This window comes from Macaca nemestrina, chromosome 12, assembly GCF_043159975.1.
Source record: "Macaca nemestrina isolate mMacNem1 chromosome 12, mMacNem.hap1, whole genome shotgun sequence".
Taxonomy (NCBI): Eukaryota; Metazoa; Chordata; class Mammalia; order Primates; family Cercopithecidae; genus Macaca; species Macaca nemestrina.
In genome coordinates, this window is record NC_092136.1 from 9,367,387 (window position 1) to 9,384,703 (window position 17,317).

Consider the following 17,317-nt stretch of genomic DNA (forward strand, 5'->3'; position numbering starts at 1 on the left):
CTCTCCCCTGCTTCCCAAATCCCTGCTTTCATTCTTCCACCCAACTCCTATTGTGCCCATTATGTGCAGGACAACGTCAAATTATTTCCCTGTCAGGATTCCCTAATTCATGTTTTCTGGAAAGTAGGGAAGCAAAGAACGCTGGAGAAGCAGGATGGTGTCATGGGCTCTGAGTCACGACTCTTACTAGCTGTAGGAGTTTCCCATAACTACTCAGCCTCAGTTTCTCATCTGTAGAATGGAGATGTTTATAATAGAATCTATGTAGGTCAGTGGAGCTTTCTTGCAATGGACTTGCTGCCAGAACACAGATGTCGTGAAAATCACCATTAAATCAAAGCCAAAATGGGGGTTTGGTGCCGTGGCTCACACCTGTAATCCCAGCATTTTGGGCGGTGGAGGCAGGTGGATCACTTGAGGTCAGGAGTTCAAGACCTGCCTGTCCAACATGGTGAAACCCCATTTCTACTAAAAATACAAAAATTAGCTGGGCGTGGTGGCGCACACCTGTAATTCCAGCTACTCCAGAGGTGGAACTGGCCGATGGCTTTAGCTCAGGAGGTTGAGGCTGCGGTGATCTGCAATCGCACCACTGCACTCCAGCCTGGGCAACAGAGTGAGACTTCATCTCAAAAGAAAGGGTGCAGGGGAAGGAAAAGACTCAGCTCAACATTGTCATCTGATTTGGGCAAGTCCACCACTACTGGCTATCTGATTTACAAGTGTGATGGGATCCACAAAAGAACCATCGAAAATTTTGAGGAGGCTGCTGAGATGGGAAAGGGCTCCTTCAAGCATACCTGGGTCTTGGGTAAGCTAAAAGTTGAACGTGAGAGTGCTATCACCACTGCTACCTCCCTGCTGGCAATTAAGACCAGTCAGTACTGGTCTTATGTGACCATCATCAATGGCCCAGGATGCAGAGACTTTACCAAAAACCTGATTACAGGCACATCTCAGGCTAACTGTGCTGCCCTGATTGTATCTGCTAGTGTTGGTGAATTTGAAGCTGGTATTTCCAAGAATGGGCAGACACGTGAACACACCCTTCTGGCTTACACGCTGGGTGTGAAACTAATTGTTGGTGTTAACAAAATGGATCCCCATGGGCCATTCTAAAGAGGAGAGATGGGGGCCGGGCGTGGTGGCTCACACCTGTAATCCCAGCACTTTGGGAGGCTGAGGTGGGTGGATCACGAAGTCAGGAGCTCAAGACCAGCCTGACCAAGATGGTGAAACCCCATCTCCACTAAAAATACAAACATTAGCTGGGCCTGGTGGCGGGCACCTGTAATCCCAGCTTCTTAGGAGGCTGAGGCAGAGAATTGCTTGAAACCGGGAGGCAGAGGTTGCAGTGAGCTGAGATCGTGCCACTGCACTCCAGCCTGGGCAACAGAGTGAGACTCCATCTAAAAAAAAAAAAAAAAAAAAAAAAAAAAAAAAAAAAAGAAGAGGAGCGATGGGATAAATCATTAAGGAAATCAGCACCTACATTAAGAAATTGGCTACAACCCTGACATAGTAGTATTTGTGCCAATATCTGGTTGGAGTGGTGACAAAAGGCGGGAGCCAAGAGCTCACATGCCTTGGCTCAAGGGATGGGAAGTCACCTGTAAAGATGGCAATGCTGTGGAACCACGCTGCTCAGAAGCTCTAGATCGCATCCTACCAACTCACAAGCTCTTGGTTCTGCCCCTCCAGATGTCCACAATATTGGTGTTATTGATACTGTCACTGTGGGCCATGTGGAGACTGGTGTTCCCAGACCCGGCATGGGTTTTGAGACCTTTGCTCCAGTAAGTGTTAGAATTGAAGCAAAAATTTGTTGAAATGCAGCATGAAGCTGGGAAGCTTAAATATAATACATAGTATTTAGTGCAAAGGAAGCATTGTGAATAGCTACTCTTGTTCCTGGAACTCAGGTGTACAGGTGCGGTGCCTTGGTCTTCAGAAAGAAGCAAAGCATGGCTTGGGGCTCATGCCTGTAATCCCAGCACTTTGGGAGGCCAAGGCGGGAGGATTACTTGAGGCCAGGAGTTCGAGAACAGCCTGGGCAACAGGCTGCCCCTGATTTCATGAGAAATTTAAACATTTAAAAATCATGCCTGTAATCCCAGCACTTTGGGAGGCCGAGTCAGGCGGATCACTTGAAGTCAGGAGTTCAAGACCAGCCCGGCCAACATGGTGAAAACCCATCTCTACTAAAAATACAAAAATTAGGCTGGGTGCGGTGGCTCACGCCTGTAATCCCAGCACTTTGGGAGGCCGAGGCAGGCGGATCGCAAGTTCAGGAGATCGAGACCATCCTGGCTAACACGGTGAAACCCCGTCTCTACTAAAAATACAAAAAACTAGCCGGGTGTGGTGGCGGCGCCTGTAGTCCCAGCTACTCGGGAGGCTGAGGCAGGAGAATGGCGGGAACCCGGGAGGCGGAGCTTGCAGTGAGCTGAGATCCGGCCACTTCACTCCAGCCTGGGCGACAGAGCGAGACTCCATCTCAAAAAAAAACAAAAAAAAACAAAAATTAGCCAGGTGTGGTGGCGGGCACCTATAATCCCAGCTACTCGGGAGTATGGGGCAGGAGCGTTGTTTGAACCCGGGAGGCAGAGGTTGCAGTGAGCTGAGATCGCGCCATTGCTCTCCAGCCTGGGCGACAAGAGCGAAACTCTGTATCAAAAAAAAGAAAAAGAAAGAAAGGGGGGCGAGGGAGAGAGAGAGAGAGAGAAAGAAAGAGAAAGAGAAAGAAAGAGAAAAAGAAAAAGGAAAGAAAGAAAAGAAAGAAAGAAAGAAAGAAAGAAAGAAAGAAAGAGAAAGAAAGAAAGAAAGAAAGAAAGAAAGAAAGAAAGAAAGAAAGAAAGAAAGAAAGAAAGAAAGAAAGAAAGAAAGAAAGAAAGAAAGAAAGAAAAGAAAAGAAAGAGAGAAAGAAAGATTAATTAGCTGGGCATGGTGGCGTGGGCCTGTAGTCCCAGCTATTCTGGAGGCTAAGGCAGGAGGATAACTTGAACCTGAGCCGGGCGCGGTGGCTCACGCCTGTAATCCCAGCACTTTGGGAGGCCGAGGCGGGCGGATCACAAGGTCAGGAGATCGAGACCACGGTGAGACCCCGTCTCTACTAAAAATACAAAAAATTAGCCGGGCGCGGTTGTGGGCGCCTGTAGTCCCAGCTACTCGGGAGGCTGAGGCAGGAGAATGGCGTGAACCCGGGAGGCGGAGCTTGCAGTGAGCCGAGATCGTGCCACTGCACTCCAGCCTGGGCAACAGAGCGAGACTCCGTCTCAAAAAAAAAAACAACAACAACAAAAAAAAAACTTGAACCTGAGAGTTCAAGGTTACAGTAAGCTATGATGGAGTCACTGAGTTCAAGGTGGCAGTGAGCTATGATCATGCCACTGCACTACAGCCCGGGTAACACAGTGAGATGCTGTCTCAAAAAAAAAAAAAAAAAGCAGACTCCAGATCAAACTGTGGAGGGTCTGAACTGGGTAGTTCATCTAGCAGTTGCTCAGGAGGACGCCAGGGATGGGGGATGTCCCTCATGCAACACACACCAGAAGTCCTCTGAAGACCCCTTCGGACACTGCTCCCCTCTCCAAAGTTCCCTCGGCAGGGATATTATCCCAGTTTCCTTCTCACCGATCTTTCCCTCCCTCTCTGGCTCAGTGTCTCCCACACTCTTCCCTTTACCCTTCTTTCTCCCTGTCCTCTCCAAGCCCTTTTCCATCTAGAGCAATTTAGCCCCTGACCTTCTCCAGATCTCCCACCCCACCAGTTCCCTCACCAGGAGGAGCAAACAGAAGGCGGCAGTGGAGGCCGGGCATCGTGGCTCACACCTGTAATCCCAGCACTTTGGGAGGCCGAGGCGGGTGGATCACCTGAAGTCGGAAGTTCAAGATTAGCCTGACCAACATGGAGAAACCCCGTCTCTACTAAAAATACTAAATTAACCGGGCATGGTGGTCCATGCCTGTAATCCCAGCTATTCGGGAGGCTGAGGCAAGAGAATTGCTTGAACCCAGGAGGCGGAGGTTGTGGTGAGCCGAGATCGCGCCATTGCACTCCAGCCTGGGCAACAAGCGTGAAACTCCGGCTCAAAAAAAAAAAAAAGGCGGCGGCAGTGGAGCAGGAGAGGCTGCAGGGGCGCCGCGCTGGGCTGCCCACCATGCTCCTCCAGGGTCTGCTCCCCAAGCTCACCCAGGGTAGGGTATGCTTGACCATGTGGTGGAGACCTTTGTGATGAATATCACCTTGTTATTTTCTTTTTTTTTTTTTTTTTTTTTTGAGACAGAGTCTCGCTCTGTCGCCCAGGCTGGAGTGCTGTGGCCGGATCTCAGCTCACTGCAAGCTCCGCCTCCCGGGTTCCCGCCATTCTCCTGCCTCAGCCTCCCGAGTAGCTGGGACTACAGGCGCCCGCCACCTCGCCCGGCTAGTTTTTTGTATTTTTTAGTAGAGACGGGGTTTCACCGTGTTAGCCAGGATGGTCTCGATCTCCTGACCTCCTGATCCGCCCGTCTCGGCCTCCCAAAGTGCTGGGATTACAGGCTTGAGCCACCGCGCCCGGCCACACCTTGTTATTTTCATATTTGTCTCTGTGAATAGTTCACCTTTTATTTATTTTTTTGAGACGGAGTCTTACTCTGTTGCCCAGGCTGGAGTGCAATGGCGCAATCTTGGCTCACTGCAACCTCTGCCCTCTGGGTTCAAGTGATTCTCCTGCCTCAGCCTCCTGAGCAGCTGGGATTACAAGCACACACCACCATGCCTGGCTAATTTTTGTATTTTTTTGGTAGAGATGGGGTTTCATCACGTTGGCCAAGCTGGTCTCGAACTCCTGACCTCAAGTGATCCACCCACCTCGTCCTCTCAAAGTGCTGGGATTACAGAAGTGAGCCACTGCGCCCGGCCTAATTCACCTTTTCAAGAAAAGCATTGTTTCCTAAGGGCACCTGGGAGGACGTGAACACTGGGGTGACACATATATCAGTGGGTGGCTGACTTCACATTAGTTGAATTTGCGTACAGTCCTACTGGTTCAAATAATCATAATTATAGCTGACACTTACACAATACTTATGACATACAAGACACCAACTCATTCGGTCCTCCTCCCAACACTAGAAGGGAAACTGAGGCACGGAGAGGCTAGGCAAGTTGCTCAGCATCCACCAGCGAGTGGCAGGCCAGGATTTGGCTCCAGAGTCCAGGTTTAAGAGCCTGCAGACCACCAGGTCTGTCTTGCAAGGAGGACAGGGCAGGGGCTTCTAATTTTGTACCCTGAAGGGCAGTTTCTTCATGTTCTAAGCTTGTCCACGCAACATTCACTTCCCTTCTTCCACACCTTTTTTTTTTTTGAGACGGAGTTTCACTCTTGTTGCCCAGGCTGGAGTGCAATGACGCAATCTCAGCTCACTGCAACCTCTGTCTCGCAGGTTTAAGCGATTCTCCTGTCTCAGCCTCCCGAATAGCTGGGATTACAAACATGAGCCACCATGCCTGGCTAATTTTGTACTTTTAGTAGAGACAGGGTTTCTCCATATTGGTCAGGTTGGTCTACAAACTTCCGACCTCAGGTGATCTGCCCACCTTGACCTCCCAAAGTACTGGGATTACAGGTGTGAGCCACCGCACCCAGCCCTTTCTTCCACTTTTAAGGAAACCTAGGCTGGGCATGGTGGCTCACGCCTGTAATCCCAGCACTTTCCTAGCACTTTGGGAGGCCAAGGTGGGAGGATCACCTGAGCCCAGGAGTTTGAGACCAGCCTGGGCAACACGGCAATACCCCATCTCTACAAAATAAAAAATTAGCTGGGCGTGGTGGCACAAGCCTGTAGTCCCAGCAAGGAGATGGGAGGATGGCTTGAGCCTAGGAGGTCAAGGCTGCAGTGAGCTGTGATCATGCCACTGCACTCCAGCCTGGGTGACAGAGGGAGGCTCTGTCTCAAAAAAAAAGGAAACCCAGATTTTGCACAGGTCTCTACCCCTCCACAAAAGGATCCTAGTGCCAGCTTCAGAGTAAATCCCAGTGTCTCTTCCTCACCTTTTGATAATAGCATTCAACTTTCCTTTGGGAAAACTGCCCTTCTTCCATTGGATATACTCTGCTGGGAGGGTTGTTGGGCCACAAATCCACATCAAAAGATAATCGTGAGCCTCAAGCTGCGCCGGGCAGGCTGCCTCTCCTTGGCATTTGAATTTTGAGCAGAGAGACAAAAATTGAAGACAATTAGGCCTGAGCTATTTCAGGAGGCAGCAGGGTAGGTATAGTGACCAAGTGTGCTGGGTTCGAGTCCAGCTCCCTCACTTCCTAGCTGCGTGGCTTTGAGGAAGTCACTTAACCTCCTGGAGGAAATGTCATCCAGGAGCCAGTCGATACCAGGCAGCATGTTCTTCCCAGCAACGGGGCTGCAGCCCTCGATGTACCAGTGGTGGCTGTAGAGTTCAGCTCCAGGGCCTGGGAGGACAAAGGTACTGGTGGTGGCCAGTGCCTCCCCTCAGCCCCTTCCCTCCCTGCTCAAGGGTCAGCCCATCCAGGAAGACTCCCCTGGCCCCTGGGAGAGCTTATCTCTTCCCCGGGGCACCTGAGCTCTCTGTACAGTCCCACGCCAGTGCCACCCCTTAGTGTCCCATATAAAGGGGGGTCTTGATAGGCAGCACTGCATAGGGCTGTCCCTAACTGCATTGCTGAATGGGTAGTACTTAGAACAGAACCCTGCAGAGTAAGCAGCTGTTAGGACCCTGGGCCGTGAAAACATCCACCAGTCTTGCCACTTGGACTGGACCCCTGGGGTGGCCTCATTTCCTATCCTTTCCCAGCCTGGCACTGGTTCCGAGTTCCTGTCGCCTTCAGGAAAGGACTCAGCTACCCCTACCTGATGTGGCCCCCTCCCGCCCTCTGGCTGCACTCCCTCCCACACATGACTCTATGCCCCTCCCCATTTCCCAAGAGCCTTTGCTCTTCATGCCTGTCCTGTGATCCCCTCTGCCTGAACCTCTGCTGGCCTCATACAGCTATTCAGGTTGTCCACTGCACATGGGGTCCTGGCTACAACAGAGAATTGGGAGCTGAATTTCAGCCCATGTTCCATTCAAAAAGTTGGAGCCCTGGTCTGGAGCTGTGTCCCTTTTTCTAATTCATACCTATGAGAGTTGGAGTTCCCCTGGTGAACCGTCTTCCCCTTTCTCTACCTGGAAAACTACTCACATTTTATTCCCAGTTTTAACATGACCTCCTCTAGGAAGCCTGCCTGGACTCCTCTGGATGGAATCAGTTGCACTGTGTCCCATACTTCTATAACTTTTTTTGCATCCCTTTGACATAGCCGCAGCTCACCATTGACTGCAATGGTCTGTTCCTTTCTGTCCCCTGCTGGATTGTGGGTGCCAGGTGGTCTCTAACGCTGTTGAATCAACAAATGACTCAGCCAGGAATCAGGGCAAGGAGTGGTTTATTTCACAGCTGAGTGAAGGATGAGGCCCACAGCCTCGGTAGCAGCAGTAGCAGCTCCTCCCTGCCCAGTCCTCTTTTCTTGGTATGGTAGCCAAAGGCCAGGTCAGGAGCCAGGGAAACAGCCAGGGCACAGCCCTCCCGCCACAGGAGCTGGGTGGCCACAGAGCAGCAGCGGGCAGCAGTAGCAGCAGCAGGTTGGGGTGGAGGAGGGGGAGTGTCAGTTTGGCTGGCTGACTCCCATGCCCCCATGGATAGTGTTTGGTGAGGGTTGGGGGACCTGGACTGCTAGGTGGAGGGACATCTGGAGTGGCTCAGTCAGCTGTGAAGATGCGGCTGGAAATGTCATCCAGGAGCCAGTCGATGCCTGGCAGCAGGTTCTCCCCGGTGACGGCGCTGCAGCCCTGGATGCACCAGTGGTGGCTGCGGATGGAGTCCAGCTCCAGGGCCTGGAAGAACAAAGGTGCTGATGGTGGTGGTCAGTGACTGCAGACCCTGCCTTCCCTCAGCCCCTTCCCTCCCCAGCCCAGAGGAGCTCCATGCCTCCCTCAAGGCCCTGTTCCAGGTCATCCCATCCAGGAAGCCCCGCTGGTCCCTGGGAGACTTTGTCAGCCCCCAGGGGCACCTGGGCTCTCTGTCCAGTACCACACCAGTGCCGCCCCTTAGTGATGTAAATGCAACACGGGCTCTTGAGCATCCACCAGGATCTGGGCATCATGCCAGGAGCCCCACACATCCTCTCTCATTCTCCTCAAGTCCTCATGAGCCAGGGATTGTGTCAGCCATTTCACCAAGGAGGAAACCAAAGTTCAGAGAGGTTAAGCAACCTGCCTAAGGGCACATAGCTCATAAGTGGCACAGCCAAGATTTTAACGCTGCTCTTTCTCACTGTGGTGCTTGAGCACTAGAATCATGGTTAAAATGTGCGCTCTGGGGTCAGACAGGCTTCTGGTCTATTTAGTGGCTGTGTGACCTGGGACAAGTTACCTAATCTCTCTGAGCCTGCTTCACCATGTGTAAAATAATAGTTCTTACCTCATGAGGTTGTTGTGAGAATGAAATGAGTTAATCCATGCAAGGAGCAGAGCATACTGAAAGCACTCTGTTTGTGCTGGCTACTGTTAGCCTGTGAACAACACATGTGCAGTTCTGCCTTCCCCAGGCTGTGGGCCACCCCATGCCTTATTAATCACTGGATCCCCAGTGCCCTGCATACTTCCTGCCACCTAGCAGGGGCTAATAAATGCTTTTATTATTACTTTTTTTGGTTATTTTTAATAAATGCTTTTAAAATAAAAAAAGTGAGCCCCTTTCTCTCAGTGGGCCTGTCCCAGGGCCTGGACTCACCTCGCGGATGGCGTTAGAGGACAGTGCTCCAGGCAGGTCCTGCTTGTTGGCAAAGATGAGGAGGGTGGCTCCGGCCAGGCGCTGGGGAAGAGAAGACAGAGGGGTGGGGTGGGGACTCAGAGGACAGCCTGACCCCTCCTCTAACGGCCCAGAGCATCTGGGGTGAAGGATCGACCTGGAAGATCAAGGTGAGGCCCTGTGGTGGTGGGAGAGGCCCAGGAGTGAGTTTGTGGACATAGCTATCAAGGCTGGACCACATGGGCGATGGCAGTCCTGGGCCAGGGTTCTGGTTCCAGTCAACCACCACAGGGGACACCGCTGTCCCCCATGCTTCAGCTTCCTCTTCCATAAACAGGGAGGGGTGCTGGATAAGATGATCCCTGAGCTCTCTGTGGTTCTAGACTGCTCCAATCTGATGACCAGACGTGCACAGAGAATGTGATCTCTCCCGCTTCTGGGTTCACACAGCCCTTTAACCGTTCCACTCCCGACAGGCCACGCCGTCCACCTCTGATTCTAGTTGTTTCCACATATGCATCTGTTATTGGGAGATGTGGGTGGACGGGTCTAACCCTTGGGCCTTGACCTGCCTTGACCAGCATTTGATGGCCCTGATCTCATTTGACCTGCTTCACTCACACAGGAGGTGTGTGCAGTGTGCCCAGGACAATCCCGAGTCTGCCTGCAGAATCCCCCCTTTCACTCTCACAAGTGTCCTCATTTTCAACTAAATGCAATGTTGTAGCTTCAATCAAACACTGGAAACAGAAAGTATATTAGTGGAAAAACTGGTGAAATTCAAATAAAATCTGTAATTAAGATAATAGTAATTCACCAATGTTGATTTATTAGTTTGGACAGGCCACGGTTAGGTAAGATGGGGAAGCAAGGTAAAGGGTATATGGGGGACCTCTGTACTATCTTTGCAAGTTTCCTTCTTTTTTTTTTGAGATGGAGTCTTGCTCTGTTGCCCACTCTGGAGTGCAGTGGCACAATCTCAGCTCACTGCAAGCTCTGCCTTCCAGGTTCACACCATTCTCCTGCCTCAGCCTCCTGAGTAGCTGGGACTACAGGCGCCCGCCACCATGCCCGGCTAATTTTTTGTATTTTTGTAGAGACGGGGTTTCACCGTGTTAGCCAGGATGGTCTCGATCTCCTGACCTCGTGATCTGCCCATCTCGGCCTCCCAAAGTGCTGGGATTACAGGTGTGAGTCACCGCGCCCTGCCCCTTATTTTTTTTTTTTTTTTTTGAGACGGAGTCTCGCTCTGTCGCCCAGGCTGGAGTGCAGTGGCGCGATCTCGGCTCACTGCAAGCTCCGCCTCCCGGGTTCACGCCATTCTCCTGCCTCAGCCTCCCGAGTAGCTGGGACTACAGGCGCCCACAACCGCGCCCGGCTAATTTTTTGTATTTTTAGTAGAGACGGGGTTTCACTGTGGTCTCGATCTCCTGACCTTGTGATCCGCCCGCCTCGGCCTCCCAAAGTGCTGGGATTACAGGCGTGAGCCACCGCGCCCGGCTTTTTTTTTTTGAGACAGGGTCTTGCTCTGTCACCCAGGAGGCTGGAGTGCAGTAGCATGATCACAGCTCACTGCAGCCTCGACCTCCTAGGTTCAACTGATCCTCCTGTCTGAGCCTCCAGAGTAGCTAGGACTACAGGTGCGTGCCACCACCCCTGGCTGAGGTCACACAGCAAAGAGTCAGACTCTTGAGCCAGGCTCCACGGCCTCTCAAAGCTTCATGCTGGCCTTGGGTCATCCTCCCTAAAGCCCAATGATGTGGGTGTCATCATCACCATTTCAAGGCACAGAAACTGATGCTCAGGGTATTGACGTAGTAACACCCCAGGGACGTTAACTCAATCTCAGTCCACAGCATGTGTCCTGCCTCTGGCACCATGGGCCTCCCATGGTGGGGGCCCAGTGAAGGAATGGATCCTGCCGTTAGTTTCCCTCTGGGGCCACGGACCCCTCTGGGCATCTGCTGAGAAGGCGGCCACATGTCCACACATTTGCACAAAGGGTAGGAGCTGCCCACCTCCTCCACCAGCAGGCTTTGGAGCTCCTGCTGGCAGTCCTGCATGCGCTGGTGGTCCGCGCTGTCCACTACCCAGATGAGGCCGTCGGTGCTCTCAAAGTAGTTCCGCCAGTAGGACCGCAAGGACTTCTGGCCACCCACATCCCAGATGTTCAGCTTGAAGCTGGGCAAGAAGCAGGTGACAAGAGGGTCAGCTGGGCCCCTCTCCCACCTTCCCTGCCCTGCTCTGGGTTGGCCCACCCATGGGGCCCCTGCTCACCCTCGGTGCTCCAGGGTCTTGATGTTGAAGCCCAGTGTTGGGGAGATGGTGTCGATGTCCTCCCCATTGAACTTCTTCAGGATGGTTGTCTTTCCAGCATTGTCCAGGCCACTGGGGCGCAGCAGGTTAAGGAGAAGTCCCTGTTCTCCGCCGGGTGGTGACATCGTCACAGAGCCCCTCTTAGGGGACTCATTATTTTCTGTCATGTATCAAACTGAGTTCAGCACATGCTTGGCCATCATTGGCCCACAATAAATGTGAAAGTATCAAGATATAAATATCATCTCTACTGCCCAAAAGCTCCTTAATTTGTTGAACACCTACTATGTGCCAGACTCTCTTCTGGGTGCTTGAGGACAAAGCCCTGCCCTTAGGAAGCTTACACTCTAGTGGGAAGACAGTCAATAAAGTACAAACAAATGAGAAAAGAAGGAGCTGCCAGGTCCTGGCTAGTACCATCAACACAACAGAGAGGATTTCCGAGAGGGCCATCGGAGGCTCTTTCAGCTCGGGTGCCGGGGAAGGCCCCTCTGAGGTGTCTGGAGTTGAGACCCAAAATACAAGGAGCAAGCTTTTTGAAGAACTAAGGGAAGAACAGGTAACTGGAGGAAGCCACCCTCATGGGTTTCTGGAATATTCCAGACCTGCTACTGCAGAGTGCAAATTAATGGGTGTGCTTACTGTGGGAGGGAACCACCCTCCTCTATCCTCCCAACACTGCAGCTCAGTTGGGCGTGGTGGGGTGGGCAGGTCCTGGACTGGACCACCTCTCCCTGCTCATCCGGGCTGGGGCGAATGAGCCCAGTCCAGGAGAGGGATGAGGAGGAGACTTCCCCTGAGGCCCAGCCTTAGTCCCTGGAACCTGGCCGCTGATGACCCCCTGCCCCCAAGCCATCATCCATGTTTCCTTCCCCTCTTGATCATCCCCACTGGCTGATGAGCTTGCCGTTCTTTCTCCCACCTTCAAAAGAGCAAATAGGCCGGACGCAGTGGCTCATACCTGTAATCCCAGCACTTTGGGAGGCCGAGGCAGGTGGATCGCCTGAGGTCAGGAGTTCGAGACCACCCTGGCCAACATGGCGAAACGCCATCTCTACTAAAAATAAAAAAAATAGCTGGGTGTGGTGCTGGGCACCTGTAATCCCAGCTACTTGGGAGGCTGAGGCAGGAGAATTGCTTGAACTCGGGAGGCAGAGGTTACAGTGAGCCAAGAACCCGCTTCTCCCCCAGTCCTCTCCACCTCAGCAAATGGCTCCTCACCCTTCTAATTGCTCAGGCCAGAAACTTCCATGACCTCACTACTTCCATCATGGTCCAAGTCACCATTCTATCTTGCCTGCATCACTGCAGTGGCCAAACTGGTCTCTGATTCCTTCTATCCTCTGCACTTCTCACTGAAAGGGAAAACCAAAAACCAAAAGGCCCTAGGTGAGGTGGTTCCCAGTCAACAGTCCTCCCCACTCCAGACACACTGCGCTCCTCGCCAGTCCCCTGAACATGCCAGTTAGTCCTCCCAGGGCCTCTGACTTGCTGTTCCCTTTGCTTTAAAGTTTCCCCCCAGACTGCTATAAGGTTCAACCCTCACCTCCCTCATGTACTCAACTGTCACTTTTTTTTGAGACAGAGTTTCTCTCATCACCCAGGCTGGAGTGTAATGGCGCGATCTCAGCTTACCGGCTCACTGTAATCTCTGCCTCCTGGGTTCTAGCAATTCTCTTGCCTCAGCCTCCTGGGTAGCTGGGATTAAAGGTGTCCACCACCACACCCAGCTAATTTTTGTATTTTCAGTAGAGACGGGATTTCACCATGTTGGCCAGGCTGGTCTCAAACTCCTGACCTCAGGTGATCCATCTGCCTTGGTCTTTCAAAGTGCTGGGATTACAGGTGTGAGCCACCATGCCCTGCCATCATACACTGGCCTTCTTTGACCACCCTAAATTGCATTATTCTCCATATATAGATATGTAGTGGGAGCTCATCCTGAAGCAGTAGAAGGCCGTGTTCCCCAGAAGCATGGTCCAAAGCATGGCCCATATACATATATAATATGTATGGAGAATATATATATGTATAGATAGAGACGGGGTCTATGTTGCTCAGGCTGGTCTCAAACTCCTGGGCTCAAGCGAGCCTCCCACCTCAGCCTCCCAAAGTGCTAGGGTTACAGGTGTGTGCCACTGAGCACCCAGCCTCTATTACATATTTTACTTATTTCCTGTGTTATTATTTTTCTACCCCCCTGCATTACAGAATTTCCATGAAGGTAACATTTTTTTTTTTGTTTTAGTACCCTGGCCCCTAGGACAGTGCCTAGCACATATTAGGCACTCAATATTTATCAAATGAGTGAACTGTATGCTTTTCTCAGAGCTCTTTAAAACAGACATGGGGCCGGGCGCGGTGGCTCACGCCTGGAATCCCAACACTTTGGGAGGCCAAGGCAGGTAGATCACTTGAGGTCAGGAATTCGAGACCAGCCTGACCAACAAGGTGAAATCCCGTCTCTACTAAAAATATTCTTTAAAATGAGCCGGGCGTGGTGGTGGGCACCTGTAATCCCAGCTATTTGGGAGGCTGAGGCAGGGGAATCGCTTGAACCCGGGAGGCGGAGATTGCAGTGAGCTGAGATTGCGCCACTGCACTCCTGCCTGGGCAACAAGAGCGAACCTCCGCCGGGCGCGGTGGCTCACGCCTGTAATCCCAGCACTTTGGGAGGCCGAGGCGGGCGGATCACAAGGTCAGGAGATCGAGACCACGGTGAAACCCCGTCTCTACTAAAAATACAAAAAATCAGCCGGGCGCGGTTGTGGGCGCCTGTAGTCCCAGCTACTCGGGAGGCTGAGGCAGGAGAATGGCGTGAACCCAGGAGGCGGAGCTTGCAGTGAGCCGAGATCGCGCCACTGCACTCCAGCCTGGGCTGGGCGACAGAGCGAGACTCCGTCTCAAAAAAAAAAAAAAAAAAAAAAAAAAAAAAAGAGCGAACCTCCGTCTCAAATAAAATAAAATAAAATAAAACAGACATGGGCCGGACTCCGTGGCTCATGCCTATAATCCCAGAGTTTTGGGAGGCTGAGGTGGGAGGATCACTTGAGCCTAGAAATTGGAGGCTGCAGTAAGCCTTGACTGCGCCACTGCACTCCAGCCAGGGCAACAGAGCAAGACCCTATCTCAAAAATGTGAGATTTGATTATTAAGTTATATGTGCACGTAAGCGTCTTATCTCCCCTGCCATTCCCCCGCGGGGCCTGGCACAGAGCAGAGGGAACAGGTGTGGGCGCCTAAATGGACTCAGAAGGCGCACAGCGCGCACGGGGCACTCGGGCTCACATACACACATCCTCAGCCACAGGGTCATCCAAGGGCCGCGTAGCACCAAAGAGACAGACTGTTGGATCCACGCTCGAAAGGATCCGCAGAGTCCACATCCGCCACCCGCCACCCCGCACGCCCCCAAGATTCGCAGCTGGAGGGCGGGGCCGGGGCCTGGAACCCTTGGGCCCGGGGGAGATGAGAGCCGGGAAGGCAGCGGCCCCACGCTTGCGCCAGGCCGCCGGTGGTGGCGTCCGAGTCATCTCCGGGACCCACCGCCCCTGACACTCAGGCCACCCGCCGCTGCGCCTGCAGGCCCGCTTCTGCGGCCCTCGGAGCTGGCCCCTGCCCCAGGCCGGGGATGCTGCGCCTCCCGGCCCCCTGGGCGATTGTTGGGGCCGGCGTGGTGACGCCAGGGGCAGTTGGGACGCGCCGGCCGCCGCGTTCCGCTCCCGACAGGGGGCGCCCGGCACCGCCCGCCCGGCGGGGCCCCGCTACCCCCGCGGCTCCGGCGTCTGGAGGATACAGCATGAGCAGTCGCAGCTCCCGCTCTTTCTGCTTCATCTTCTTCAGAATGGTCAGGAGCCCCATGGCCCCCGGAGCCCCTCCCGGCCGCCGTTTCTTCCCAGTCCCGGGACCCCGCTCCCGGTTCCTATTGGCTATCACGCTCGCCGACGGCATAGCCAATTGGCTGGACGCTCGTTTGGTCCCGCCCCCGCCGCACGTGATCGCGAGGTCGCCCGCGCAGCTGCTGCGAGAGTGCCCCTAGCGGCGCAGGAGCCTTTTGTGCTGCCGCCCGCCCTGAGGCTGCGCCTCCCGAAGGCTGAGGCTGGGGGAGCAAGGGCGACACCCCCATCCTTTCCCCCGCCAGACCGGGGCTCTGGGCCGGAGCGGAAACCTTGAAGTTCCTGAGTTGCATCTTGGCTGCGTCTGACCTCAGAGTCAGAACCCAGGGTCTCCAGGTACGGACGAACTCATCTTGGGGCCAGTGTAGGCCCCTGTTCCCAGCAACACGGTCCAAATCCTGCTCCTCTGGGCCCTCGGCATCGTCCTTAATCTGCCAGTGACAGAGCAGAAAGTTGGGCCTCCCCCTACCCTGCTCCTGTGGCTCTCAGCTCAGGGCGGCGGTGCCCCCTGGAGGCCGTTCGGAAACGTGCGGGGCGTCCCTGGGTTCCAATGACGGAATTGTAGTCCGGTCCCAAAGGCTCCCCCACCCAGAGGCCCAGCGTTTCCCTGTTGAGAAGCACAATTCCTACTTTTGCGGATGGAAAAACCCAGATGGTGCTTAGCACAGTGGCTGGCATGTAGTAGGTGCTCGATAAATAGTTGTTGTTGAATGAATGGCTTTGTCCAAGAGTTTCATTCTCTACCTTAGCGCTTAAGAAGTCCAGAGGAAGTGAGGAAATAGGTCAAGCATCAAGCCTATTGTAAACTCAGGAGAGAGCCTTATTGTCTTAATTTGGTGCCCCAGCCGGCTGCAGGCTAAATGTGAATAGGCAGCGCAGAAGATCCTCTCTCATGCTTGGGAAAGAGCTGTCAGCACCAGCTGAAGACAATGGCTAACTCCTGTGTAACTGTTTGCAATGCGCTCCACGTGTTCAGCTTCATCCTCCCTGCAACCCTGAGAGGTTTCTATTCTTTTCGTAGCTATGATAATGGAATCCAAAGTGTTTAAGGAGCATGGGTGAGATTCAAACTCAGGTCTGGTCAATGGTAAAGCACAATGTCTTCATGCCTCCATGAAGTTTGCCTAGACAGCGGTCTGGAAGAAGCTGGAGCTTCCCATCTTGCAGAAAGGGGCTTGTGGTCAGAGGAGGGCTGAACAGATAGGCTGCCTGAGTGGGACCCTTGGGTCAGCACCATTTACCCTCCATCAGACACACACAAAGGAAGAAACTGAGCATAGCGCCTACCCAGAGACTTTGAAACCCAACTAAGATCAAAATGGGAAATGCTAGCTGAGCGCGGTGGGTCACACCTGTAATCCCAGCAGTTTGGGAGGCTGAGGCGGGTGGATCACAAGGTCAGGAGTTCAAGACCAGCCTGGCCAACTTGGCGAAACCCTGTCTCTACTAAGAATACAAAAGATTAGCCGGGTGTGGTAGTGGCACCTGTAATCCCAGCCACTCGGGAGGCTGAGGCAGAGAATTGCTTGAACCTGGGAGGCGGAGGTTGCAGTGAGCCAAGATTGTGCCACTGCACTCCAGCCTGGGCGACAGAGCGAGACTCCATCTCAAAAAAAAAAAAAAAAAAAAAAGGGAAATGCCTAGAGGTAGGAGCCTGCCATCCTCCTTCTAGGAACCTGCACCACAGGCATTCTGGATATGACGCGGAAATTCACTGTGGCATAGTTTGGAACAGCAAGAAGTTGGAAAAAACCTAACTGTCTCCAGTGAGGGCAGGTTACCTAAGCCGGGGTAGGTGCATGTGGATTCCATGAAGCCCTTAAAACGTGAAGCGGGCCGGACTCAGTGGCTCATGCCTGTAATCCCAGCACTTTGGGAGACTGAGGTGGGTGAATTGCTTGATCCCAGTAGTTCAAGACTAGCCTGGCCAACTTAGGGAGACTCCCATCTCTACAAAAAATACAAAAATTAGCCAGATGTGCTCACTTGAACCCAGGAGGCAAAGGTTGCAGTGAGCTGAGATTGTACCACTGTACTCTAGCCTGGGCGATAGAGTCTGTTTAAAAAAAAAAAAAAAAAAAAAGGCCGGGCGCGGTGGCTCAAGCCTGTAATCCCAGCACGGTGGGAGGCCAAGACGGGCAGATCACGAGGTCAGGAGATCGAGACCATCCTGGCGAACACGGTGAAACCCCGTCTCTACTAAAAAAAAAAAAAAAAATTAGATGTGATGGTGCACATCTGTGGTCCCAGCTGCCTAGGAGGCTGAGGTGGGAGCCTGGGAGGACGAGGCTGCAGTGAG

General features: G+C 53.1%; 2 protein-coding genes across 13 annotated transcripts in view; one reads left to right on the forward strand and one right to left on the reverse strand.

The window, feature by feature from the left end:
* Nucleotides 1-7,425: 7,425 nt before the first annotated feature.
* On the reverse strand, nt 7,426-15,064 carry LOC105469544 (ARF like GTPase 2). 6 transcript variants are annotated; one of them, XM_071074324.1, is made up of 6 exons: nt 14,415-14,557; nt 12,344-12,477; nt 12,084-12,179; nt 11,084-11,282; nt 8,789-8,869; nt 7,426-7,890 (listed from the first exon to the last, which is right to left on the reverse strand). In XM_071074324.1, exons 3-6 carry the CDS (start codon nt 12,172-12,174, stop codon nt 7,662-7,664), a joined length of 600 nt encoding a protein of 199 aa, XP_070930425.1. In that variant the 5' UTR covers nt 12,175-12,179; nt 12,344-12,477; nt 14,415-14,557; the 3' UTR covers nt 7,426-7,661. The 6 variants fall into 6 exon arrangements, with proteins under 6 accessions (XP_070930425.1, XP_070930428.1, XP_011719037.2 ...); XM_071074327.1 differs by lacking the exon at nt 12,084-12,179 and adding an exon at nt 10,825-10,987 and having other exon boundaries at nt 14,415-14,549; XM_011720735.3 differs by lacking the exons at nt 12,084-12,179; nt 12,344-12,477; nt 14,415-14,557 and adding exons at nt 10,825-10,987; nt 14,919-15,064 and having other exon boundaries at nt 11,084-11,194.
* LOC105469546 (basic leucine zipper ATF-like transcription factor 2) overlaps nt 15,060-17,317 on the forward strand; it is a 33,137-nt gene continuing 30,879 nt past the window's right edge. For all 7 annotated transcript variants that reach the window (XM_071074319.1, XM_071074318.1, XM_071074320.1 and 4 more), the window contains exon 1: nt 15,060-15,354. The gene's annotated coding sequence lies outside the window, so the exon portion shown is untranslated. The remainder of the gene's footprint in view (nt 15,355-17,317) is intronic.

Coding starts and splice junctions, on each gene's coding strand:
- LOC105469544 (XM_071074324.1), bottom strand. CDS start 12,174: ATGGCGTTTCGCCATGTTGGCCAGGGTGGTCTCGAACTCCTGACCTCA. Junction 8,870..11,083: donor AAGACCCTGGAGCACCGAGG/GTGAGCAGGGGC, acceptor TCTCTTCCCCAG/CGCCTGGCCGGAGCCACCCT. Junction 7,891..8,788: donor CCTCTAACGCCATCCGCGAG/GTGAGTCCAGGC, acceptor TTGTTCTTCCAG/GCCCTGGAGCTGGACTCCAT.